The following is a 27360-nucleotide window of genomic DNA, read 5'->3' on the forward strand; positions in this document are numbered from 1 at the left end:
CATGTATGTGTTTGTATCTGTGTGCTCTTCTGCTGTTTCTGCGCGGTTCTCGCCGCTTTCTTCGCCGCACAGATTTATGCAACTTTTGTTGCTGCTAGTTTTTATTGGAGAACGTTTACTTTTATGACTTTTTTAGCCCGCTCTGGCCCTCTGGCGCTCTGTGCCACCCATTTTGACCCGCACTCCGGCGACTCAATGTCAACAGCAGCCAGCTGAGAAAGAGAGGGGCATACTCGGCGAGAAAGAGAGGGCGCGCCGAGAACAATGTGCGTGCTGTTCTTGCAATCGTCGGTCGATGATGATTCATAAAAATGCGACTGCAGGCGGACGACGACTATAACAGGAAAATCAAGTGGAATGTGGCACTGCAGCTGCAGCAGCTGCTTCCCCCGCACCCCCACCCCTGCATCCTCCCCCTATTCAGAATATATATACGATATATAGGTGCGGGTGAGGCGACGACGTCGCGACTCTACCGAAATTGCAAACGAAGCGCAGCCAGCGATGTCGCGACGTCAGCTGACACAATGGGTTGCCTTTGTACTGGTACAGTGGGCCCCAGTAACGTGAAACGGCAGCTGCGTGGCGCACCGAGTTTCCGGAATTTAACAGGCTCATTTCCAGCTTTCAACAGGACCTACTGCTTTCAACAGGACCTACTACTTTCAGCCTACTGACAACAAATTCAAGTTTACAAGCCGAAAAAGTGAGGGGTTGCTTGAAACGAGAGTTCCCTGTGCTGCAAATACAAAATGCAGGAGGCCGGAGAAGTGAGGACTTGTGCCGCCAAAGGCAACATGGCAGTGTAAATATCTAGGAACTTGACGTTTTCAATTCATCTAAATTGTAACTAAAGCTGGCAGTCATGCAATGCGCCTAAAGCATCCACTTTAAGTGAACTAAACTGAGCTGGTCGTTTTTTTAAAGAATACGTGATCGAATACAAAATAAATCTATATATGTCAGCTGAAGAATGTAAAATTTAATTAGGTGCACGATGATTTGGGTGAGTCATTAAAAGTGCCAAGAATTTTCTATACTTTATTCAGAGCTCGTAAATCAAAACGTCCATAAGGATGAAAATGCCTATGCTACAAATTGTGACAACTTGCTTGTGATGAAATCAAGAAAGGCCACATATTTACATACTTTTACGTAATAAATATAACTATGTTCTAGAGTCCGCTTATTCTGCAATTTTTAACTCTAATCGTGGCTAGTGCTTATCGAACAAAAAGTTCACATAATAATGTGAATACATGTATTAATAGTTAACTGCAGTTCCCGCTTTATTTTATCGCTTTATATTTTTAACTACTGTATGTTAAGACCACATGGAATGGTTATCATCACATTCCTGATTCAAGAGCAGTACAAAATATTCATGTACTTGTATATTTACACTTTAACTTGGTGTGACAACCTTGGACCAGATCCAATTAGGATAACTACTGGAATTGATCTCTCACCTGGGAATGCTGATCAGGTAGCTGAGGAGTCGCCGCAGATCCTCCGGCTTGAGGCGGTCGCGACGGGGCGTGGCCGGGAAGCAGAGGAGCGGTCCGCCGCGCCGGTCCCGTCCGCCCGTGAGGAAGACGACCCGTTCCTGGAGGAGGGTCAGGAGGTCCCTGGCCCGCTGGCCATCCATGGCGACAGAGGGGGGGTGGGGGGAGGGTGTTAGTGCGGCCGGGGGTTAATCACTGGGGGCGGGGGGTTCAACCTGGGGTCTCCGCCCGCTTTTTAATCCGACGATGGGCACTGCAGCATAACGAATTCCAGCCTCGAATTTCACTTGGTTCAGCTCTGGTATTAGTTATTACTATGAGCCGCTGCTTTTGCTCATTGATTTTCGCGAATTTCTCGCTGGCATTTTCATGGTCACTCTTTTGCTGTTGTGTTTGTTGCGGTTTTTCGTGTGTTTGCCCGTGTGTGTGGGTGGAAAATGAGTGGGAAGGCAGAGATGCGGATTAGCAATGGGTATTTCGCTTGGTTTTCTATATGCTGCACATAATTTGCACACAATTTGTGTAGTTCTCCTATTTTTAGATGGAAGGAGTGGAGTTTTTTTCTTCAGTCACCCTCGCATTGTCGTGCGAGTGGGAGTGAGAGGGAGATACAAACAGACAGGCACACACACACACACGCGCACGGGGGTGCATATGTGGTATGTACACACATGTACACATATGTACTCCCGTTAAATGTCATAAATCACACGCAGCATAAAAACATCAAATAAAACTTGCGCAGGCACACAAGTATAAACATTATTTGGAAAACAGAGACTCAAACATTCGCAGCAGCGAACGGGCGAAAATCCGCTATGTTTTAATTGCCTTAATTTGAACACAAACTCCAGATGTATATATAGCCTGTATATATGTACATGCTATGTATATCTGTATCATCACATCATCCGCAAGCAGTTCTCTTGCGTCTTGGCTCTGCTTCTTGCCACTGCTTGTGCCACCAAATTGATTTTTTTCACTCGCGCTGCTTTTGTTTGCCACTCGCTTTCCCCTGGGAAAAGCGACCAAATTACCGTTGCACGCAGTTCGCGATTTTCCGCGCGCTAAGCTGTGTTTTGCATTTTTCAAGTAACCGCGATTTTCCGAACGGGCGCTCTCTGTTTTGTTTAAACAAATTGGATTTTGCGAAATGCCAGGTGTGACCAGAGGCCGAAACGGCTTTTAAACTGCATTCCCAGCCTTTTTTAATCGAGCACACCGACTGCGTGCCTCGATAACTCACAGCAATCGATACTTACTTTTGAACAACTTCCCAATAGAGTCTTTGATATATCAAAAATATGGCAACATTGCTGACAGATGGGAAATGTATTTAAAACTAAACTATTAAAGTCGAATTAAATATTTGTTCCTATCAAAGCGGTATGCTTCTATGAAAATACACGTAAAAATACCAAATACCAACGATAACCGACATCGATTGCACTGTCGATGATCCGCCAGTTAGCAAAAGCTCGCTGATACAGCACACGGTTAGCTGTCAGTTGTTCATTAAGTTCCATTTCTGCTGCGTTTTACCAAATAAAACCAAATAAATATATATCTGCAAACATTTTACGCAAAATCAAGAACTCGCTTCGCCAGCGCAAGAAGAAGAACCGCCCACGGCAGGCCACGCCCCCCGTGCGCCCCGATCCCAAGGACACTGCCGCCAAAATGGAGAGCAACTTGAACAGGATCATTCGTGAATCGGCCAAACTGAAACTCTGCGGCCAGCTCAGCAAATACACCAATGTGATGAAGGGTGAGTGTCTGTTTCGCCTTTGGAGTTGCACTCCAAGCACTCTGTCCCCCAGAATCCAATAGAACCACTTCCCTAAGCGCAGCTCCCACTTTGCAGGCTGGCAGTACCGCTGGTTCACGGTGGACGCAAAGACAGGATCGCTGAGTTACTACTTGTGCGACTCCTCGACGGTAGGCGACGACATCGCGCCCTCGCCCCACGTCCTGGCCAGTGCTCCAAGGGGCCAGGTGCAGCTGGCCGGCGCAGTGGTGTACCCCAGTGACGAGGACTCCAGGACGTTCGCCATCGCCTGCGCCTCCGGGGATACGGTGAAGCTGCGGGCCAACGATGCCAGGGCCCGGCAGGAGTGGGTGGATGGCTTGCGGGCGGTGGTCGAGAGCCACATGAAGGCGATGGACATCAGCAACTCGTCGCCGCTTCCTCCGCGCGAATTGCTCGCCGCCTCCGATGCCATGGTTTCGGCTCGCCAAGCTCTGTTTCTCACGGAACAATGGTAACTGCATACTAACTCGTAGCTAACGCGTTATTCCAAGTAGCATAGAATGTAGCACGACAAAGCCTTGAAGGCAGTTCCTCCTGCAATCTAGCGTTCTAAATCTATCCTCTGTTAAAACTAATGTTTCCCAATCGCTTCCAGCAACGCTTCTCTGGCCAGGGCCATCGAGAGCATCGACTGCGCTTCCTTCTCGCCCACGGATCCCGATCTTCTTCTGCTCAAGGCGATCTCCACGGCCAGCACGCAGTGCCTGCACCAGTGCTTGGGATTGCTGCAACGCCACCAGGAGATCAATCAGCCAGTGGCAGAGGCCGTGCCTCTGGTGCTCTGAGAGGATTGTTTCCAGTTTCCACTAAGATATACCCAATAAACACTAAGCCAAACCGCAATTGCAATCAAGATTCAAGAAAACGGCAAGAAGCAGTGAGAAGACTTTCAGGTTGGGTTACTTTTCAATGTTTTTATAAAATACTTTTGTTCGTTTCGGTTTTCCATTTTTAGGTTTTTTGTTTTCTTGGATTAATAAGAACATTCATTTCGACATTTAAAGTTAATTTGAACATAAAGTTTGCACTAAAGTTTATAGAAAATGTTGAGTTTTGGACGTGGACTTGGACGCTGATCCAGATCGTACAAAGATACACAATATCCAGCAGATTTTAGCCGCTAACTCTTGCCATTGCTTATATTACATCCTATTCCGAAAGTAATTCGTTAAGTTTCGATACGTGTGGAACATCAAAGTCTATTGGGGGACTGGGATTACATAGTTACTTATATATCGTGTGTGTTTATATACGGGCTATGGCTATGGTAGATGTTCTTGCGTATGCAAAAATAGTTGTGTTTATCATTATCGTAATTAACTCTTGTCCGATTAATCAATTGTGTGCTTGCCAAACCAAACGCTGCCGAAAGTACGCCAAAAGGGGTAAAACCAAAGATATACATTTACGTTCTCTCGATACTCAATCCTATCATAATGTCGCCAGACTTGCCAAATAAACCCTCGAGTCCTGCTGCGAGTCCTTGGCCTCGCTGTTGGCCGGGTCAGAAGTGGAGCAGAGTCCAAATTAAGGCTAGAAAAGGCACTTTAGAAGGGGATCTAGTGGGGACTTAGGGGGTTAATTCTGGGGCTTACGTCGGGTTTCCAATAATGTCAAATCAGGGGCCTCGAGGTCGGCGGGATCGCAGCAGAGCTCGATATAAAAAATGTTGCATCTAAATTTTGTCTAAAAATTTCGCTTGTGTAAATACGTTAAAAAAGTTCACGTGTTTTGTTTCTTTTCTTTTTACAAATTTTGTTTGCGGTTCATCGCTGAATTTAATTCCGAAAGGCATTTTTTGTGAATTTCTTGTTTTTATGTTAAGCCTAAACATTAAATTTAGTTGATTCCATTTGCGTTTGAAGCCGCACGCTTCGATTTTCTTTTTTCCCATTTTTAGATAATTTTGTACATTTTCCTCTCGCTTCTTGTAAATTAAAGACTAAACAAAATTCGGGCACACAATTACCAAGTTAAATCCGCTTAAACTCTTTTGATTTTCTTCACATTGCATTAATATTTAACTGCTGGGGCTTGGATCCTGCTTCTGTTTCGCTTCAAATCGAAAGTTCATTATCTGTTTCGGATGGTTTGTGGAATGTTCCGGGTTTTCTACTTCCACCTCCGCTGTAGCTTACAACTAAAGAGATCGGTCGCTATTTAGTTAGTTAGACTGATGGACTATAACATAATAATACTTTTAATTTTGATTCAGTAAGTACGCTAGGAATAGAAACTAGGTGGCGAAGATCGCGTGGAGGAAACTAGAGTAAAACTGGCACATGCTAGCCTATACCTTGGTTAACTCGCTTGCAATGTACAATTTGATATGATAAACCAAACAACGTTAAAGCTTATTTTTAAATTCGATTGAATATCAAGTGTAGGAAGTGCTCGAGGTGAAAACACAAAGATCAGAGGAAACCTTTCAAACGTATATACCGTTTAGTCTAGTTTATTTACACATAGTTATAGGGCTAATTTGAAATGTGATATAGCATGTAATTAAGAAACTCGTGTAATGCGGTTTCCTCGGGCTAAACTGAATCAATTTATTCTATGGACAGTGTCTAAAATAAATCACGGAATGCAGCTTACAGATTCCACGTATACCTTTTACAACATTTTCAAAACAATACATAATTTCAATTCATTTAATTAACCAAGGCGTAGGCCCACACAAGCCAAGTAAAGCTGCCGAAGCTTCTGATTTCAGTTCACTCATTATCATTTCTTAACTTTCACTTATCATTTCCCTCATTTCACCCTCCCTTCACTCGCTAGTGGTGGTGATGGGCTCCACTTTGATGCCGCCAGTGCTCGAGGAACTGGGTGCATCGGCGCCTGCGGCTGCGGACGATGCTCCCGCCGATCTTTCTGGAGGAGCCGTTGCTGCTGCCGCTGAGGATGAGGAAGATGAGACACTGGCGCCCACCAGCTCGGCCAGATCCTCGGCGAAGAGGCGGCTGGGCGAGAACTCGCGCTTGTAGCTGGCCATGTCCAGGCCAAGATCGCCGAGCGGCGAGTGCAGCCGAGGGGTTTCGCTGCGCAACGGACTGCTTTTGGCCTTGGGCGGAAGGTGCTGGCCCATTGAGGAGGAGGCTGAGGAACTGGAGCTGGCACCGAAACCGGACTTGTGGGCCGCCTGATGGCCACCCTGATGGTGCTGCTGCTGCTGCTGATGGTGGTGCAAGTGGGCCTGTTGCTGTTGCAGGTGCAGCTGCTGCATGTGGTGGTGCGCAGCCTGTTGCTGTTGCTGGTGGTGCAGAGCGACGGCCATGCTGGGCGGCAGATTCGGCAGGAGGCCGGCGGGCCCACAGGGCGAGGGAGCGTGCCTGGGCCCGGAGCCACTGCTCAGGGCCGGCGATATGCTGGACCTGCCTGCACCTGCTCCGGGTACGCTGCCCACTCCAGCGCCCACTCCCGGATGAGGCGGCAGATTGAATAAGCCGGGCGGAACCGCTGCCATCTGCATCTGCTGGCGGATGTTGTGGGCCACGGCGGCCACCGCGGCGGCCGTTTCCTGTGACATGTGCTGGTCTCCGGCCACGCCCACTCCAGTCTGCGGTCCACTGCCATTTGGACAGGCCATGGAGCTGGGCGTCCCTGCCAAGGCACCACTTGCTCCTGGATAGCTGAGAGGGAGGTCCTGCAAGGGAAACGCGGGCTAACCCGAGAGCAGTTAGTTCGGTTCAAGAAATCCTCTGAATGCAGTATATTTCGCAAGGCTTCGATGCTTTAAATAATCAAGAAAACTCGTGGGTAATCCTGAAGAAACTCTATGTAAGTCCTATATTAAAGGATTTTCTGATTTACACTCGACCCTTTGACATTCTTCGAGGAATAATAACTTTTAAGAAACTGCCTATAATACTAATAGGCATCTAAGCTTTTCCACTCACTAAAACTTAGTTGTTATATATTGAATTGACTATTAACTGAAATGAAACTACGGTAATTCATTCTGAGAGAAAAGTATTACAAACTGAATATTTTATAATAATTACTACAATTTAAAAAGCTATTTCGAGCAAAATAAGTATGTTTCGTAATGGAAGGGATCTGAAGCTGAAACTCCGACAGATTTCCATTTTTAAAGAAAGTGTTATTATTCAACAAGCAATGCCTATTCATTATCATTTCTTTAATTTAAAATGTAATTGTTTCCAGCAGCTGTGCAAGAGTGTGTGTAGTTTGGCAAAGTCCGCTGAGCGAATTATACTGCAGTAATTACCTACCGAATGTCGGCCGTAGGGTGGCATGTGGGCGGCCAGGCTTTCGTCCTTGATGTCCTTGGTGTCGCGAAAGACCACCGTCTTGATGACGCCCTTGATGTGCTCATCGGGCCAGATGCCCAGAAGGATTCTCTGCGGCCTGCCGCGCCCCTTGGGCCGCAAATCCGGTCCGCCGTCGATGGAGGGCCCCAGCATATTGTGCACCCGGTTGGCATAGAGCACGAATGTGGGATACGGGATGTCATACTTGCGGGCGGCCTGGGACAGGGATAAGCCCTCCTTCAGCACACTGAAAATGGCCTCCGCCATGGTCTCGGGACGCCAGGACTTCAGAGGACCTCGCTCCCGGAAGCGCATGTGGTGCATCAGGTTCTGGTTGGTGTTCCAGCACTTTTGCCACATCGACTGCAGCTGGTACTGGTAGCTGTCTGCTGAAAGATCAAGAGTGGAGAAGCCGACGATCAGATGGTTTCCAGCACTCCGACTGGGTTCCTCTACGAACCTGCCAGCGTGGATCCGGTGGCGCCCATCCAGGCGTGTGAGTTCTCCATCATTTTGGCCTGCGAATGCATAAAAGTGAGTTCAAGTATCAGCAAAGTGAGGAAAAAGAAGAAAGAGCTTAGCTGGCTGGGTAAGTGGTGCTTCAATTAATTGTGTGACTCGCTTTGGTTAGCGCTCGATGCGCCGTCTCCTCTTGTCTCGTCTTGTATCCGGATCCGTAAGCGGATCCGTATCCCGCCCACCTCTTGCCGTTTGATTGACATGCAACACCGACCTATATTCGTTTAATTTCATTTTTGTACTGCGGTGTCTGAGTGTAATATGGGCTTATTGTTTCCGTGGGCGCTTTGGCGATGTGAAAAGGTAATTGATTCCATCTACATGCCATCTACATGTTATAAGGATTTGATACTAACTTATTGCATTTGACCAAAAAATCACAAAGTAAAAATGTCAAAAATCGGATATTTTTAAACGGGGTTTTCTACATAACTTGGCCAAAACAGGAGGCACAACTAAAATAAAGGCTGTTTTGTGCTGCCAATAAACATAACTAACTATGCCTATCCCTACTTTCATGATTTTCGGAAAATCAAATTTTAACAAATTTTCCCATTTTTTATAAGGGGTACCATCATCAAAATTTGCGAAAAATGGCAAAAAATTAGAATTTTCATTTTTGAATACGGTTCGATAGGAAATTTTGTTACGATTTCAACGGGGTATAACATTCTAGGTTTGGACAACTATGTTTGTTGCTGTCGATAAAATACTGATTTTTTTTTACCCAAAAAATCGGAAAATAAGAATGTCAAAAATCGGATATTTTTAAACGGGGTTTTCTCCATAACTTGACCAAAAAAGGAGGCACAACAAAAATAAAAGCTGTTTTGTGCTGCAAATAAACATAACTAACTATGCCTATCCCTACTTTTATGATTTTCGAAAAATCAAATTTTAGCAAATTTTGACATTTTTTATAAGGGGTACCATCATCAAAATTTGCGAAAAATGGCAAAAAATTTGAATTTTCATTTTTGAATACGGTTCGATAGGAAATTTTGTCACGAGTTCAACGGTGTATACTATTCTAGCTTTGGACAAGTATGTTTATTGCTATCGAAAAAAAACTGAGTTTTTTTTACCAAAAAATCGCAAATAAGGGAATGTCAAAAATCTGATATTTTTAAACAGGGTTTTCTGCATAACTTGGCCAAAAAAGGAGGCACAACTAAAATAAAGGCTGTTTTGTGCTGCCAATAAACATAAGTAACTATGCCTATCCCTACTTTTATGATTTTCGGAAAATCAAATTTTAACAAATTTTCCCATTTTTTATAAGGGGTACCATCATCAAAATTTGCGAAAAATGGCAAAAAATTAGAATTTTCATTTTTGAATACGGTTCGATAGGAAATTTTGTTACGATTTCAACGGGGTATAACATTCTAGGTTTGGACAACTATGTTTGTTGCTGTCGATAAAATACTGATTTTTTTTTACCCAAAAAATCGGAAAATAAGAATGTCAAAAATCGGATATTTTTAAACGGGGTTTTCTCCATAACTTGACCAAAAAAGGAGGCACAACAAAAATAAAAGCTGTTTTGTGCTGCAAATAAACATAACTAACTATGCCTATCCCTACTTTTATGATTTTCGAAAAATCAAATTTTAGCAAATTTTGACATTTTTTATAAGGGGTACCATCATCAAAATTTGCGAAAAATGGCAAAAAATTTGAATTTTCATTTTTGAATACGGTTCGATAGGAAATTTTGTCACGAGTTCAACGGTGTATACTATTCTAGCTTTGGACAAGTATGTTTATTGCTATCGAAAAAAAACTGAGTTTTTTTTACCAAAAAATCGCAAATAAGGGAATGTCAAAAATCTGATATTTTTAAACAGGGTTTTCTGCATAACTTGGCCAAAAAAGGAGGCACAACTAAAATAAAGGCTGTTTTGTGCTGCCAATAAACATAACTAACTATGCCTATCCCTACTTTCATGATTTTCGAAAAATCAAATTTTAACAAATTTTCCCATTTTTTATAAGGGGTACCATCATCAAAATTTGCGAAAAATGGCAAAAAATTAGAATTTTCATTTTTGAATACGGTTCGATAGGAAATTTGGTCACGAGTTCAACGGTGTATACCATTCTAGCTTTGGACAACTATGTTTATTGCTATCGAAAAAATACTGAGTTTTTTTTACCAAAAAATCGCAAAAAAGGGAATGTCAAAAATCTGATATTTTTAAACAGGGTTTTCTCCATAACTTGGCCAAAAAAGGAGGCACAACTAAAATAAAGGCTGTTTTGTGCTGCCAATAAACATAACTAACTATGCCTATCCCTACTTTCATGATTTTCGGAAAATCATATTTTAACAAATTTTCCCATTTTTTATAAGGGGTACCATCATCAAAATTTGCGAAAAATGGCAAAAAATTAGAATTTTCATTTTTGAATACGGTTCGATAGGAAATTTGGTCACGAGTTCAACGGTGTATACCATTCTAGCTTTGGACAACTATGTTTATTGCTATCGAAAAAATACTGAGTTTTTTTTACCAAAAAATCGCAAAAAAGGGAATGACAAAAATCGGATATTTTCAAACGGGGTTTTCTCCATAACTTGGCCAAAAAAGGAGGTACAACTAAAATAAAGGCTGTTTTGTGCTGCCAATAAACATAACTAACTATGCCTATCCCTACTTTCATGATTTTCGGAAAATCATATTTTAACAAATTTCCCCATTTTTTATAAGGGGTACCATCATCAAAATTTGCGAAAAATGGCAAAAAATTCGAATTTTCATTTTTAAATACGGTTCCATAGGAAATTTTGTTACGATTTCAACGGTGTATAACATTCTAGCGTTGGACAACTATATTTATTGCTATCAAAAAAATACTGAGTTTTTTTTTACGAAAAAATCACAAAACAAAAATGTCAAAAATGGGATATTGTCAAACGGGGTTTTCTCCATAACTTGGCCAAAAAAGGAGGCACAACTAAAATAAAGGCTGTTTTGTGCTGCCAATAAACATAACTAACTATGCCTATCTCTACTTTTATGATTTTTGGAAAAAATATTTCTAGCAGACTACATTTTTATAGCATACTTTTGGGCCTTCTAGTGTAGTTCCAAGTTTCTAGAGATTTATTTCTATCTTATAAGATTGTATATTTATGCGAATGGCACTTCCGAAAACAATTCATTGGGACCCGCGTTCTGTAAAAGGTATCTTAATATCGCAAGGAGAACTTTCCGCTCAAACTACGGTGACTTTTGCACCGGTGTTCTAATTCGCATTGCAACATCAACGATACATTTAACTGGCTGACTGAACCTTCGAGTGGCGACTCGGTTGTCGTTGCTGCGGTTGTCTGTTTGCCGACTGTCGAGTGGCTTGCATCGAATTCACTAATTGCATAACAAAGTAACATTTGCATATTGTTCTACATATGTTAGTGGCTGTGTTCGGATTCGTATCCGTATTCGCATTCGGATCCACCTTGTCGATAACTTCATTACAAAAATTCCCTTGCTCGGGGAGTGTGGAAAAAAATACAACAGACTGAAGTGGTACTGGCTCAGGTGGGCACTTGTGCCCATTTAGCGTTAAGTATTACTTGTAACTTTTTGCCATGTGACTGACTGAGAGTGCTCCTATCCACTTCGTCCTTCGTTCCACCCGTTCTTTCCCCTGCGCTCCTCCTTGGGCCAGACAATGTGGCGATGTTCTCAGAAATCGTTGGTTGGTCGGCTTTATGGGCCTAGGACATGCAATGGATGGATTTACTTTTCGGCTCATTACGCCGCAAATTATATATTATTCACAAGTTTTTCTCTTTCGCCGGCTGAAATTGCTCTATTTGGGAGGGGTGACTAATCCAGTAGACCCATAACGTCACTATTAGTTCCCGAACAGCACACATGCCTCTGCAGAACTCTACATTTGCATGCAGCTGGCATACAACATCTTTAAATTAGGAATACCAAATTGAAGTGCTTTTTCTGTCCTTGCCTCCTGGCTGGTTAGAGTTAATTTCGCCCACTGATTATGAGGCATGTTGCTAAATACTAGCGACTATTGAGGGTAATCACACTAATGCCCCAATCTGTCTCGCAGCGCGGACGACAGATGGCGCTGCTGTTCGTCCGTGTGAGCCTGTGCCTGCCCCTGTGTGTGTGTGTGTGTGTGTGGGCTGCTACCCAGCTGCAGTTGCCTTCAATAATACGCCACGCCAAATGCCAAATAATTTATTTATTATATGTGCAGCTGACCAAAGCTGACTGGACCCCAAGCACACACACAAACATATCGGCGGAGGTATATATATCCAGAGTCCTGAGTGAGATTTCATTACAACTCATTTGACAGTCTTGGTGCACTCGACGCTGCCAAAATGTCATAGCTGAGTGGCATGCATCGAAAGGGGACTGCGGGGGGGCTGGCGCAGGGAGCTGTTCACCACCTCCCCAGATCCCCCGATCCCATATCCAGCGGATTAGCGGACACGCATCGCGCACTGCCCCTACGCCACCCCGCCTCCCACAGTGGACACTCCTGTTGTTAAACCTGCGCAGCTCGCTGTTGCCAAGACTCAGAAGTATCGATATTAATATGTCAACAACATTTTATACCAGTTATAAGTGGTAATGCCATACTTTCATCTATTGAGCAAGAAATAATTAAAAGATCTTGTATATAGAATTGTATTTATCTTTAGTATTAAAACTTAATATTAGCATATATAACTTATATCGTGGAGTGCTGCCTCATCGAACATCCACTGTACCTCATTTGTGAGCCTCAACACGAAATTAAGCGAAATGAAGTTGACCACGCTTCGATTTTGGCATCAAAGCGACCGTTACCGCTTGCTGCTTGACCCAGCGCCCCCTATGCCACGGCACCTCCTCCTCCTCCTCCCCCACAACCGCCCCCGTCGCTGCCACGCCCCCTGCTTTGGCTGCTGCACTTGCTGCATGCATTGTTAATACAATTCGAGTCCAACGTCAATAACCAAGTGCCACGAATGGACCATTAGTTGAGTTGCGTGGAGTTGAGTTGCGCTCCGCCTGATGCGGGCCCGTCTATATGTCCATGTGTCCATGTGTCTATATGGAATATCTGAACACCGCAAAGTTGTGCCCCTGCACCCCATCACCCCTTGTGCATCTGCATTTATGTATTCTATATATAATTATGCGGCTTAGCGATGGCTTTGCCTTGGCGGATTCCTCGAAACGGGCCCGAAATCCACGGAACTGAACTGAATTTGACGGCACAGACAGGCAGCGAATTTAATCAATAGTAAAAGTAGTTTCTTAAAGCTCTGATTAATATTCCCGACCATGGTGGCAGAATTGAATGTTGATCTAGGAATTTCTGAAAGATTAATTTGGGAAAGACCAAGCCTAAGTATAATATAAACTTGAAACAATTTGGATTGAAAATGCAAAAACTTTTGAGGTGATTGCATTGATTTCTAAGCCTCACGCAAATTGCAATTAAGTCGTATCTTTTCTCCTCTTAGACTGAGCAGCTTAATATGTCATATCTAATTGAATGATTTTCTATTCCCAAGATTGCTGCATTAGGCAAGCCAGTTTATTTATAACTTATAAAGAAATCTTCAATCCAAACTGGTACGGAATTCCAAAGGATATTTAGATACATTTTGAGATACACATAAGCCAGGAGTGCATTGTACTCGTAGGGTTGATTTAGATTGAAAACTGATCAAAGCTGTTAAGAAACCGCCTCCTTCCCATCGATCCCCCTTTTTGGGGGCTGGCTTTCCGGGTCGTTCGGAATTCGATTATCTGAAAACGCCGGGGCTTTCGCATCTTCCGCCATTTTCTGTCTGGAAACGCCCCATGTCACAAAACCGGGAAGAAGGCGTTCCGTGCGACACCGAAACCTTTTTTTGTGACCCAGCCTCGGTCTTTTTGAGGCAGGCTTCCGAGGTGAGCCCTCTGCCAGATTTCTGGTCTCTAGTCAGGCGTTAAGACCGCATCAATTGGGCGTGAAGGGGAAGTAGCCCATCCCAACCAAGGATTCCTTGCCCCAACCCCGGAAAACGTCCGAGTCAAGCGGCACTTGTGCGCCTCTTCTGAGGTTTTGCTGGCGGGGTGGTGGCTGCCACAATTTCTGATTCGCTTAAGCGAGAAGCCTCAGACGCCTCAAACGCCTCAGTTGTCGTGGCAATGCAATTTAGCCAAATTCGCAGCAGGAAACGCCAGCGGAAAGGCTCGGGCAACAAATTCTCTAATGTCTGAATGTGGGGAAAGTGGCAGCAAAAATAAAGGGTGTGCATTCACAACTCAGCTGGGCAGCAGAAAAATCTTATATTCAGATTCTTATCAAAAGATAAATCATTGCTTGCCAGAATCAATAGACGATTTTACAAATTAATATGGTTTTTATTTTTCCCGTCTGTTACAAAGCGATTTTCAAAACGATATACCTTGTGTTTACTGAGTCGCGCCAAGAAAAAAGAATCGAGCTTGTCGGGGAGGAAAGGCCTCACACTCATCCCCCAACTGGACAGATTTTCCGTGAATCACCCCGACTTGTTTTTCCAAGGAATTCCCAATCTTTTGACGCTCAGGAAATTGTCAAGTGCCGCCCAAAGTGTGTGGCTGCGATTGTGTGCGGGTGTGATTGGGTTCATGTTTGTGTAAAACCGAAAATTAATTAGCGTGAAAAGCATTATTGAAAGCCAAGTCAAATAGGCTGTTAGCCAGCAAATGGGGTGGGGCAAAACTTGCATTAGTTTTTCGCTCTAAAACCAGAGTCGGGCTCATTTCCTAGGCTTTTCCTTGAAAGCAGGAAGTGCGAGCACATGTGGTTTAATTTGATTTAGTCGCAAAACTTGCAGCCAATACTCGACTTCATTAAAATTCTGCAGCAACTGAATCAAAATCAACTTGGGCCTCCTAGTTTTTGGCGCGCACTTTGCTACTTGAAACATCAATTACATCGCGGGGGCTTGGGGGGCGGTGGGGGTGTTCCCATTTATAGGAATATATTTCCTATATCCTCTTGGCGGCTCCACTTCTTCCCCATCCATCCTGGCGATATCCTGCAATGCTCAGCCCTTAGGCGCAGCCAACGAGTCGTTGTGGAGTGTGCTAGGATTTCACTTGAAAACTGCAATCAAGTGAATTTTGATATATATACACACACGGAGAAAAATCATCAGGTTCTTTAATTGACTAGAACTATGCTTAAGGCTTCTCCTCTGTAAAAGTTGTTCTTAAGAAGCACATCTTCCTGTTTTTGGTCAAATTTAGTGTCTCTTTTAGACACCTCAAAAAAGGAGTCCAAAGTGAGTGACACGATATTTGCATTGAATGTTATTGCTTGCTGATTTCACAGTGCATCTGCATGTGGAAAAACTTCATGGATTTAATAATCAAACCATTCGATGGTTAAAATGTTCCTCGAGCAGCTCTTCAGTTCCCTCATCGAGCTTTCTCCGCTCTCGACTTGTTCGTCATTTCCTGTACAATTTTATTATATTTCATACATAACTGTTACCCCGTTCCCACGCCCCTTTTTGCCGCCCCTTCCCCGACTTATATATATACATATATAGCGACGGATATAGCCCGGCGATAACAACAACAACACGAACAGCGAGTGGAGAACGCTGGCTGTAAAATTTATACAAAATACAAATCGTTCGCTACATTATGAGGAATATGGCTCATTGGGATGGGGTTGGTATGGGTTATTCCGAAGGGACAGGAACCGGGGTTAGGATAGTATTTGCTCATATGTTTGTTGCATTTAGCATTTCGCTCTGGGTGAGTGGAAATAAAGGAAAAATCAACGAATGCCGAGCGTGGAAGTGTTCAATAAATTTTTACCGCTGAGTTAAGCTTGAATGGAAATCAGGGGTGTGGAAACTATGGAAAGGGGTCAGTGGTCAGCAATGGGAAGGGGTTTTAAATTAGCATTTGGTTAGTTGAAAATAGGTGTACATAAGTTGTAAACTATACGGAACAAAACGGTTGGCAATCACCCGACGACGAAAATAATGGACATGGTATTCTTTACAGGATGCGTCTAGTACCGAATGTTTTGGCATACTGTTTTCTATGCCCTCAGGGGTTTTCAATAAGTAATTACTCATTTAGCTCTATTTTAGCTGTAATTAAAGCGCTCAGACCAACGTCGCTTTGCTTCAAATGCGTTGTACTTTCCAGACTAATTGCGGCAATCACGTGTAGCCAATCTTCACTGCCCCCATCCAACTGCATAAACTTTAATTTTGTGTTGCGCACAATTTTTTATCATGTTTTGTTAAAAAACTGCAGTAATTTATACATCGGGCATAGAAAAAGAGAGGAAAAGTTTTGCAAACGCAGGCAGAATGGAGTGCAATTGGTAGTGTAATGGCAGCCAGCGATCAATCGGCAAAATAATGCGTTAACTTTTACGTAAAACAAACAACAGGGCCAACAAACACACGCAACTTTCCAGCAGACCAGAAAACAAAAAGGAAACAACTTTCTGCAGCTCAAAACAGGCGGAAAAAGCGATTAGAAAAAATTATTGCATACGTCGAGGCTTCGATAACTGGCTCCACAAAAAGCAGAAACGAACAAAAAGTTTAAAATATCGCTGAAAGTTCAGGCACACGCAGATATAGTACGCATTTTATAGTGTGATGCGAATTCAACTTTGGCCGCCGTTCCGATTGCCATGATTTCATTTGTAAATGGTGTACTTGCACTTCCGCTTTATCATGCAGTTAATTATAAAGGGAAACCCCTTAAGTTGGGTAAATGCTTAAAAGTAAAGAGGGAAACACATATTGTTGCATGCCTTTAGACACCTTTAACAGAGCTCCCAGTTGTGGCAATGTGCCATGTGGCAATGTGCGTCCAAAAATCAGCGAAAATATCAAATCAAGACGCGGCAGCAGCGACTTAATGCCAATTAATACGAATGTCCATCCAGAAAAATAGGCATTCAATTATTGGCAAATTAAAATGCAAACAAAACGCAGCCGGCTTTGGGTATTGCTTTCCGATTCGTTTCGGCCGCCATAAATTGTGGCACCTAATAAATTGACACTCTGTCATTGTGCGGCATTTACAGTTTATAGTATGTGTTCGCACCCCCGCTGGTGACCCAGTCCATCCCTCGCTGGTGACCCAGCCCATTCCCGCGCAGGATGTTTCCCTTTTTTTTGGCAGGCAGGCAGGCAGCGGCTGTGTGTGTGCGGCATGCAACAATTGTGTGTGCAGCCGAACATGAAAAAAAGACCAACAGCCCAAATGCAAAATCCACCCCAAACTCCAGCTCCGACTTTGGCATTCATTCGAGTCCTGCCCCACTGCCCCTTGCCACCTTGCCTCCTTGCCCCTTTGCCCCTTTGCGCCTTGTTTTTGTTGTTGTGTGGTGGCCACTGTGGTCGAGTTGTGGTGCACCGCAGCGTTTAAAATGGTTTGCCAGTCATTTTTTCACATCATTGATTGCTTATTAGATTATGGACCGCGCCACTGACTCGCTCCCTTTTTTATATTTTATTTTATTCCGCTCGTGGCACGTGCCCCGCTGCCTTCCCGGCCGTAATGTCCTGCCAACAACATGCGAATCACCATCAACAGTGGCTGGAAAAGCGCAAAAACACACACATATACATGCTGCATCTGTTGCAATTTGTGCGCCTGAAAATAGGCAGCACCGCTCTATATTGGCCAAATATTTTCGCACGGCTTTGGCATATTTTTTATGGCCAGCGACCATTAAAGAATCGTGATTTATAACTTCGAACGTTTGAACATTTGAACATTCGCCGTGCGCCGTGTGCATTTAGCTCGATGAATAAGTAAAAAAGGATAGAACTCCGCGGAGTAATTGAAAGTGCTGCTACAGGGAGCAGTCTATAAGGCACAGGCACAGGCAAAGATATTTATACACCCAGCTGAAGTTATAAATTACCCAAAATGAGCAGATAGTACATGAAATAGAGATGACGAATCGTGCCGAGCGCCCAAACCTCTTGCCATTTGTATATTTATCTTGGGCTGCTCGCTGGCCAACTTTATTTATATAAATAAATTAAAATATGCAAATGCACATAAACCTGCCGAGGAGGCGGGCGACATGGAAGGCCCTAATTCGGGGCTGCTTTCCCGCTAGTCTTCTGATTAAGGACTCGCAGACTTCTCCTTATCTCACCGCGATTTCACGTCTGAGAAATGGCGAATCGTCTGCGGGAAAATGTCTACCCTGAGCTTTTTGCTCCGGAGCATGGCTAAATTTAATTTTATATTTTATGTGCGCACATCAAAAAATCCTTGGCGGGGCGCTCTTCGCTCGGAGAAAGTTGTGTGGCCCTAAAATATGAAAAACAATTAAGCCGCCGTCTGGCTCTAAATTCGGGTGGGTTAAAGTGGGTTGTGGTGGGTGGTGGGTGGCTCAGGAAAATGGCTGAAACGGCTGACTGGCTGAGCGGTTGAGTGGCTCGGGGCTGGTTCGCTTTCATTCCCAGTGCAACATTCAAATGCTGCAACAAAATGAGTATTATGTATTTCAATTCATAATGAATTATTCAACATTCGGCTTGCATTTTTTATAAGACAGCGCGGCAGAAACTTCACCTGGAAAATGCTTGCCACCGGAAAGCGGGTGAGGGAAAATGGCTAAGGAGGCAGGGCTGCGAGACAAGACATTGCTGCAATTTAGCCATGAAACGAAACGAACAACGACAACCAAAACAACACCAACATCAGCCAACATCAGCCAACATCAGCCAACAACGAGGGGCAGACAAACCTGACACTGGCAGTCTCAATTTCTCCACTCATTTTTAGTCCCATTCTCGTTCCCATTCCCATTCCCATTGCCATTCTCGTTCCACCTGTCGTTCGGCAATAAAATTTAATAAATTATTTACGCTGGCAAAATGCATATTTGTTGCATCATCAGAGTGGAAAGAGGGGGAGAGATCCGAGATTTTCTTAAAGTTTGTGCCGCTCAATAAGTTTTGCTTTCATGCACTTGGGAAAATCCTAGAGTGACTTACAAATCTCGAAAGCAGTTATTTGTGCGCTTTACGAGTGCGTAGCTTCAGTTCATTCTGAAGGTAGGGTTTCCCTTGATTTTAATCCAATCAAATATTTTCCAGAGCTAAAATGAGCTGCATCCTTGGTGCAACTATAAAACTTAGTCAAGATTTCTAACCGTGTGCTATGGTTTTTGCAGTAGCCCACTCTGGACTCGATTCGCCGGCGAGGGCACTCGCAAAAAGTTTAGTTCGTTAATCTATGCAGGCGGCGAGGAAAGTATTTTGCATACGGAGAAAGGTGGAGCGTTGTTGATGGTCTTTGGCTGTCCGTCAGTTGGTTTGTTAGTTGGTTGGCCGCTTTCGTAGCCACTTTCCAGGTCATAAGACGCTGCTCCCGCACCCCCACTAATAACATATGGTGGTATGGCAGTCGAGCGCCAACATTTCGTTCTATTTTAAAGACATTTCATGTTGTTGTCAGCCCCCGAGATTGGCACTTGATTGGCGTATATTTCCTGTTGCATATTTAACTTTCAGCTTACTGCCGATAAAGTTTTCCAAGTGCATTTCTATTTGTATAGTCCAACGAGGGCCCTGCAATCCGAGAGCCCTCGCCTTTAAGGCCGGCTTTAAGGCGGCGTCGTTTTGGGGCTTTGTGGAGCCCATTTAATTAAATAAATGCAATAAGTAGGAGTCGCATGCATTGACATTTCATCTGTCGCGTAATTTATAATTTCTGCTGCCATTATGGTTGCAACTCCTTCCCGTTGCTGCCCCTTACATTGTTGTTGACTGCGCCGCGCTGCTCTGCGAATATTTCGCATTAATATGGCGGAAAATCCATAATCGAATTATAGCTCTGCGGCTCTTTTGTTTACCATCTCACTGTATCTGTATTTCCCCCCGTGTGTGTGTGTGTGTGTGTGTGTGCGCGCTCGGCTTGTTTGTGTGTGTTTGTATCGCTTTAATTGAATCCTTAACACTTTTGAGCTACTTACGTCCAACACGTTGCGTATGCGTAACTTGTTATTATTGCCGGCTGAATTGTTGGTGCCATTGATCTAGGGATGGCAAACACTTTTGAGGAATTAAAATTAAATAAATTGTGCCATCCGTAATCCTTTCAACTCGGGTATTATCGCTTAAGACGTTAAAAACTGCAGGGCTTATTTATAATTGAAATTGTATCTGTATTTTAAATCAATTTGCCGTTCAGAAACAAATTAAATAATCAAACGAATGTTGTACCTTCGGGCACTACACAGATATCACTGCAGATATCAGATGAAATGAAATAACACTTCTTATGACTGGAAGGTCCTGTCATGTGCATTCAGGGTTACTACCTCCAGTTTTAATCCCCTTCTTTTCGGAATGTCGCATCCCTGAACCGCTGACTCTTTTCCGATTGATTTCTCTGCTTTCAATAAACTGAAACAAACAATCACTTTCCCCCCCCGTCGTCCGTGGATTCCCCTGCAATTTTTGCAGCTCCAGGTTGGCGCTCCCCACCCCGGCATTCGATTATTTTTATATATATTGCCACACGCAGCTTATTGGCATATTGACAATTACACGGGCGATACATATAAATTAAGCAAACGGCAGATCGGTTGAAAGGGGGCGGTGGCAGGATTTGGGGTTGGCTGCTGGGAGTTGAGACTGACGTCGGCTGCTTGATGTGGCTGACCAAATTTAATTGACAACTTACTGTTGCATTGACCAGTGGGACCAGTGGTCGGATGGCGGGGGCGGGGGCGGTGGCGGTGGCAGGATGGGGTATCTGAGGATCCGGGTTGGCAATCTGTCACAGCCCAAAGATACAGGTTGACCTGGGCCAGGCTTACAAATTAAAATTCAATATTAACGACTCACACCAGCAAAAAAGGGAAATATACAAATAAAATGAAAATAATTCAACAGCTGCAGCAGACAGGCCATTGATGATGAAGTGACTGCCAGTGAATTTCCATAATCGCAGTGACTTCATAAAAATTAAGCCGCGGTTTAAATATAATTGGGTCTAGGGGATACAAATTGTCGAATAATGAGCACCAACTTTGGAAAAATACATTTATGTCACGCTTACCCGTGGAATACTAAATTATTCGAGGATATTTTTAATAGGTTTGGAAAATAAGCTATCGGTATAAAGTCCACATTATAGTTACAAGTGGCACCTTTGAATTAGTTTGATAACTAGGACGATTATCCGTAATTATATATTCTTAAAAATTTCAACAAGGGACGAAGGTAATAAAACACTCGGACACCTCAGAAGTCGTTCTTCTCAGTCTCCCATTTTTCTGAAATGCGCGTTTGCGGGTAAATATTTTTAATACGCGTCGCATCCAACCGCAATACAAGGCAATTAAATATTTCGAAGCGCAGGCAAAGAGGTCCTTTTCCCTCACCATTTTCCGGCCCTCAAAGTGAGGCAGGAAAATGCCTGGCAGCGTAAAAAACGCGAACAGCAAACAGTTTACCATGCTCCTGCTGCCAGTGGTTGAATTCAGTTTCTGTTTCAGTTCTGTTCTACTCCATCCGACATCTGCATCTGATTGTCGCTATCTTTTTGTTTTCACTGCTGTTGTAAGAGGTATTCGACAATGTCGTAGGCATATTGAACACATTTTATGCGTAATATATTTTCCTATACGTGTAACCCATTTGGGGCACTCTGTGCTGCCGGCACAAACTCGTCGTATGTGGGTGTGTTTCTTCGAAAGTTTTAATATAAGAATTTATACCTTTGGGGAAAATCGAAGCAGACTATAATTTCATATAGTTTAACGTTGCAGATTCGAACGATTTTATGAACATAAAAAGCTTATTTGTGCGCAGTACTTTCCATTCGATCAAGTCAAGAAATTATCCTTGTTTTTTCCGCTATTGTTGTTTCTGCTGGCGGCAGCGGCGGAGTTGGTTTCGCATCCGCAGTCGCTTTCGGATTCGCGTTGTCTTTTGTTTTAATTGGCGGCAATAATAATCAAATAATTTGTTTATTGAAAACATTTTTTACAATTATGTAAACAACAAATTGATATCCGAAATGAAAAATGGCTTCACTTGGCCACGGCAATATTCTTGTTTAATCGTCTGCGGGTTGTCAGTGGAAAAGCTGGCTTTCCTCGGTGGAGAATGCAATTATTATAATAATGCCATCTCCCTGCCTCTTCCGCTTGCACCGCCCCGCCCCACTTTTCCTCGCCCAGTTTCCCTCCCAGTTTTCCTCCCCAGCCCTTCCTGCAGCTTGCAGTCTGGCGTCAAATGTCGCACTTTCGGCTGGCGTGGAAAATTCGTCGCGTGTCGGATGCCTCAAGTGTCAAAGTATGCGGCGGATGATTAAAAAATTCCTGTCCTGCGGCATGTCCGGGGACAGGAGGTTAATTAAATATTTATCGGCGAATTATCAATGCAGCGGATACAATTGATTTGTGTTATTACTTAATGAAGACATCCTGTCCCTTTCCCATCTCTGATAACTGACATGTGTTGCCTGCTTTCCTGCTTTCCTGCTGCTGGGTAATTTTCATTTTGTACTAAGTGCTTGTCTTCGTTCTCTTTAAAGGGATGACTGGTTCCGTTGAAAAGACCCATCACTTGTGCAGTCTCAATGTCGCTCAAAAACTTAGCTTACCACATGGTAAAAGCAGAAAGCCCCAACTTCCTGCGGTTTCGACTGTCCGTAAAGCCGCAAAATAACCGCGGCAGGATAATGGCGAACGCGTCTAAGTTCGTATTATGGCCCTTGGAAAACGATTTTAATATCAAATTACAGGCAAAAAGTATTCATCATGCATACGACCGACAATTATCCGACGCAGATTCGGAATAGTTGTAGTTTTTGGCTTTTGCACTTGATCGAATTTCCCCTCCCCCACCCACCGCACATTCCGCCCTTCGGTTTCCACCAGTGGTGGGGTGGTGGGTGTTTGCCCACCCCTCCATCAGATGACAGTTTGTTGCCCTGCCATGTGCCAAACAATTTGCTAGCTAATTTGTGCTATGCGTCCGATAGGGGTGGGAATTTTGCAATCGACTGGGGTTTGAGGGGCTGGGTATGCATTTGATAAACTGTCAGGGAATGGCAACTTCACTTTGGGCATATTTAATGAAAATGTTGCCAAATGGGTTCCACGAACTGCGCGCCCGAAAGGGGCGAGGTGGTCTGATTCTGACGTAACACTTTGGATGCGATTTGACATGACAAATATGTGCGTTTGGGCGATGGCAAACTGTTGGAGGCCCAGGTCCCAACCCCAACCCCAGCCAAACTGCAGCCCCATCCATGGCCACGGTCCCCAAAACATAATCATAATCATCCTCATCGTCATCATCTTTCGGTGATTATCGTCATTATCCAGGGCCCAGGCGATGCTTATGGTGCTTTTGACTAACGGGCGACACTGGAGCCCATCCTGCATCCCGAATCCTGCAACTGCATCCTGCAGCTGCAACGTTTCGCATTTGCGCATTGCATGATTCAATAATGATTGAATTAATTGCGTTAATAACTGACACTAGCCCGGTCGGCAGAAGGATCCTCGAGGACCCCCCCTAACATCCTGTGCCGCTCAAAGGCGCTTTGTGTCCCCGGCTCCACCTTCTCGTCGATTTGAGCCCATCTTAAGTGTGCGCGTGGCAAGCCGTAGACAGAATCCGGGCTCGCAAATCGAATTTGTTGCTAAGTAGCCGCAGCCTTAAAGGGGCCGTTCGTTTGGCGGCCTGGGGAACTCACGGGGGGCAATTGGAGGTCTCGAATTTCTGATTTTGATTTGCGCATTACGCATACGCCGTGTGTGTGGCATGTGGTTTCTGCTCTCTGCTTGTGCGTTCGCACAGGTCAGACTGCGTAATGGTGCCACTGAGGGGTGTTGAGCAATTGTGGTGGCAGGCTTATAAAATGAAGCGACTTAAAGGATTTGCAGTTTTTCCGATTAAGGGGTATGCAATATTATGGAATACACACTTCATTTTGCCAAGCACTGCACTGCCATGTCAGCCACCCAAAGCAGGCTTCACTGCACTTGCCTTTGGCTGGGTTCCTGTTTAGTTTCGGGTTTCCTCTCCGGACACTTTGCGGGAGTGACAGTGGCAGGTTGTAGTTGTTGTTTGATTGATAACATGCGATTAATAAAATATTGAACGGCGAGCAACACCCGCACACCTCGGGCTCCGAAATTTGCATGCGACATTGCAGCAAAAATGCATAAATCACCAGCCGAGTGGTCCCGCAGCAGATCTATAATAAATTGATGAGCCCTGGCCAGTTTTTGTGTGCTGTTATTATTAGATGACTAATACAATTTGTTTATTTGCCGGAGAGCACGGCAGAGTCACATTGATGATGGATCCGCTCGGATTCGAGGCGCCGCTTCGATGGGACGCGGCGGTGCATCTTGTTCTTTGTTGCATTTTAATCAGGCAAATGTATATGTTGTATATTAACATATGTGCACTGCACACCTGCACACCTGCAAGCCTGCACAGCGATGCATCGAAGTATTTCCTCGCTTTTGTATCAATGATAATTATTTTTCTGCCTCGTCGCCGTTGGCTGCACACACAAAAGGAATCAAACAAAACTTTGTCCTTTGTCTAAAACATTGATAGGCGGGGAAAAGGGGGCACGGCGTGCCAAATTAAAAGTGAGAAACGAATGCGAACACACAAAGGTGCCAAAGGTTTTCCTCCCCAGCCCGCTCACCTGTCTCAGTTTTTAATATTTTTCTGCAGCTCGCGAGTCAGCGCGTTCTGCCTTTCTTTTCGGAAAAACTTATATGCATATGCGCGACAAAAGCAAATAATAATCCTGTAGGACAATGGCAGCAGACAGGCTGAGTGGAGGACACGGTACACTGGCAGGAAATCTTGCACTTGCATTGTGCTCACCGAACGACACCAAACACCTTGCGAAATAATTATTATTCGATTCTGGTGAAAGTTGAGCTCAACAGGATAAACACACCCATATCAGACTAAGTCCTTAAGTTTCATTTAAAACTGGCATGCCAAAAGTGCACACACTTGAAGCACTCAGCTCATCCTCTTTCTCCGTGCATTCAAGGCAGCGTTTTTTGCCAAGGAGCTGCTCAACTCTGTCCAGTTTTGCTGTCCGCCCAGTCGAGAGTGCAGCAAATGTGCAGCCCCGTCTTTCCCAGTTTTCCCGCCCCCAATGGCTGTGCAATGGCTTCCCCAAGTGCGAGCTTTCACAAGACTTGCTCGGCTTTGCAGAGGAATGCAGCTGCTGCTCCAGCCACTTATATTTCAGAATTTTCAGCTTCCCTTTTTGGCTTGCCACTTTTGCACTCGACTTGACTTTAAGGCCCCGCTAAAAGTGAGCTCAACAAGTGTTTTCCGAGCGGTTTTTGTGGTTGGGGAGGTGAGGACAACAAAGCAGCAGAACACAGGGGGAAAAAACAGAAAAAAAAAAATGAAAAGCACAAACAATGAAAGCGTGAAAATATCATGTCGACTGTGGAAAGTCAACCTTTCCGAAAAGGACGAGGCAAAGTTGGGTGGCTGAAAGTAGCAACCACATTAGAAGCCCCAAAATGGGTGCGGGAAAGTGAGGGGGGAAATGTCTGCGATGTCTCTTCGTGTCCTGCGTTTGTCTGCTCTGCTCTGCTGGCTTTTTATTTTGGCCCCTCTTTTTGTGGGGTGGTTGCTTGGCTTGTACTTGACCTTGAAGCCACACAAATGCAATTTGCGAGTGTGTCTGTGTGTAGCACACTTTTTGGGGCTGCCTTTTTCGGGGCGGAGAGCTGTGGCAGTTACTTGGACTTTTGCAGCATCCTTGCTGGAGATTCCTGCTGCCTTGGTGTAAACTGTTTGCGTTGATTTCGGCATATTTTTGCTGTGTGCGTGTGCGTCGTCCTTTTGGGCCTATGCTGTAAATACGCAATGCCAGGATGACAATTGTCCTTGAAAGCATCCTTTTTTGCCACTGTGTTTGTGTCAAAATATTTGTGGTTTCCGGGTTTTTGTGGCTTTCAGCCAGCGGCTACAACAGATTGAGTCCGGGCAACATGTTGCCGTAACTTGTTGCTCCTGGACGGACAAGTGCAGAAATTTTAATTTGTTGATTTACTGATGATATTAAAAATGGGCAAAAAAGCGGGCATAGTTCGTTATTTATGTTATGCATATTTAATGGACGCTTTTTTGCGGCTCTGCCATTTGTCAATGTTAAATAATTTGGCCGCGTTTAGTTTTTGCCCTGTTTTATTCAACGCGTGCGTGGGGCGAGTTTATTAATTTCGTAATCCGATTTTTTGCATGCGATTTCGCCTCTAATTGCCGGCAATTGCATTTGGCCTAATGCGACATTTGACTTTTGTTTCGGGGGCTGTGATTTGGCATTTATGGTTTTTGCTATTTACGCCAATTTGTCAGACAGAGACTAATGCGATTTGTTGATCAGGTTCGAATGTAATTAATAGAAACTGATAGCCGATTATTTATTTGCCACCTTCGAGTTGGCTGCACAAAAAGTAACAGTTTGTGTTAATTTTGTTTGTACAAAATATTAGGCTCATATTTTGTGTCTATTTGTTTCGCTTAGTTAAATAAACAATGGATTACTGGATAGAGTGGAAACTAATTTACAACTATTCGGTGTAGGAATAATTCTATTTTAAAATCCCATATACTCAGTATATCACCTATTATCGAGTGATTTCAATTAATATCCAATAGATCATTGTCCACGGCTCTACTGTCTTTCTGTGTGCGGCAACTCTTTTCACCCACCGGATTGCACAACTGAAAAAGTAAGGCACTTCCTGCAAAGCGTTTGAATAATTCATTCCCCAACTCCCCGACTATCAATTGCAACATGCTGATGAAAAAGCGCTTACAAAACACTGCAAAAATAATGGGCGGCAAACGGCGGTCGGCAGCAAGTAAAAAGTGTTTCTCTCTGTATTATAATAATAAAGTGGCAAGTAGCAAGTGGCATAAATTGCAACCTCATTCAAGCGATTCGAGGCCGAGGCGGAAGTTGTCGTCAGTCGTGGGCCAAACTCAAACTGAATTGCGTAGACCCAGTACACTGTGCCACATGTATTTATAATAATTGTTTTTCTTGCAGCCCGTTGTTTCTGCAGTCGCCTTCTGCTAAAAACCCAACGTCAGAGCCTCTGATATTTATCTTTTCCATACGAGCGTAAGTAAGTAAGACGAGTTCCCCTGCCGCCTTTTGTCCGCTTGTCCGTTTGTCCGTATGTCCGTATGTCCGTACGTCCGTATGTAGATTTG

The 27360-nt window shown here is 44.0% G+C and overlaps 3 protein-coding genes across 8 annotated transcripts in view; 1 reads left to right on the plus strand and 2 right to left on the minus strand.

The window, feature by feature from the left end:
• Positions 1 to 2764, minus strand: part of LOC6545056 (triple functional domain protein) — a 39099-nt gene extending 36335 nt beyond the window's left edge. Inside the window, exons 1-2 of one of the 3 annotated variants that reach the window (XM_015158081.2) lie at positions 2543 to 2763; positions 1470 to 1889 (exon numbers count right to left, since the gene is read on the minus strand). In XM_015158081.2, the coding sequence (XP_015013567.1) occupies positions 1470 to 1648 (179 nt within the window). In that variant the 5' untranslated portion in view covers positions 1649 to 1889; positions 2543 to 2763. Of the gene's footprint in view, positions 1 to 1469 lie in introns of all 3 variants that reach the window. The other 2 variants (XM_026977652.1, XM_026977651.1) reach the window with 2 other exon arrangements.
• A 193-nt stretch (positions 2765 to 2957) lies between these two features.
• Positions 2958 to 4158, plus strand: LOC6545058 (oxysterol-binding protein-related protein 11). The gene is made up of 3 exons (XM_001971042.3): positions 2958 to 3273; positions 3370 to 3766; positions 3911 to 4158. Exons 1-3 carry the CDS (start codon positions 3186 to 3188, stop codon positions 4098 to 4100), a joined length of 675 nt encoding a protein of 224 aa, XP_001971078.1. The 5' UTR covers positions 2958 to 3185; the 3' UTR covers positions 4101 to 4158.
• Positions 4159 to 4194: 36 nt separating this feature from the next.
• LOC6545059 (protein bric-a-brac 1) overlaps positions 4195 to 27360 on the minus strand; it is a 69443-nt gene continuing 46277 nt past the window's right edge. Inside the window, exons 2-4 of one of the 4 annotated variants that reach the window (XM_015158078.2) lie at positions 8053 to 8110; positions 7554 to 7978; positions 4195 to 6964 (exon numbers count right to left, since the gene is read on the minus strand). In XM_015158078.2, coding sequence (XP_015013564.1) covers positions 6089 to 6964; positions 7554 to 7978; positions 8053 to 8110 — 1359 coding nt within the window. In that variant the 3' untranslated portion in view covers positions 4195 to 6088. Of the gene's footprint in view, positions 6983 to 7553; positions 7982 to 8052; positions 8111 to 27360 lie in introns of all 4 variants that reach the window. The other 3 variants (XM_026977655.1, XM_001971043.3, XM_026977653.1) reach the window with 3 other exon arrangements.

This window comes from Drosophila erecta, unplaced genomic scaffold (assembly GCF_003286155.1).
Source record: "Drosophila erecta strain 14021-0224.00,06,07 unplaced genomic scaffold, DereRS2 tig00000021-arrow-pilon, whole genome shotgun sequence".
In the NCBI taxonomy this organism is placed as follows: domain Eukaryota; kingdom Metazoa; phylum Arthropoda; class Insecta; order Diptera; family Drosophilidae; genus Drosophila; species Drosophila erecta.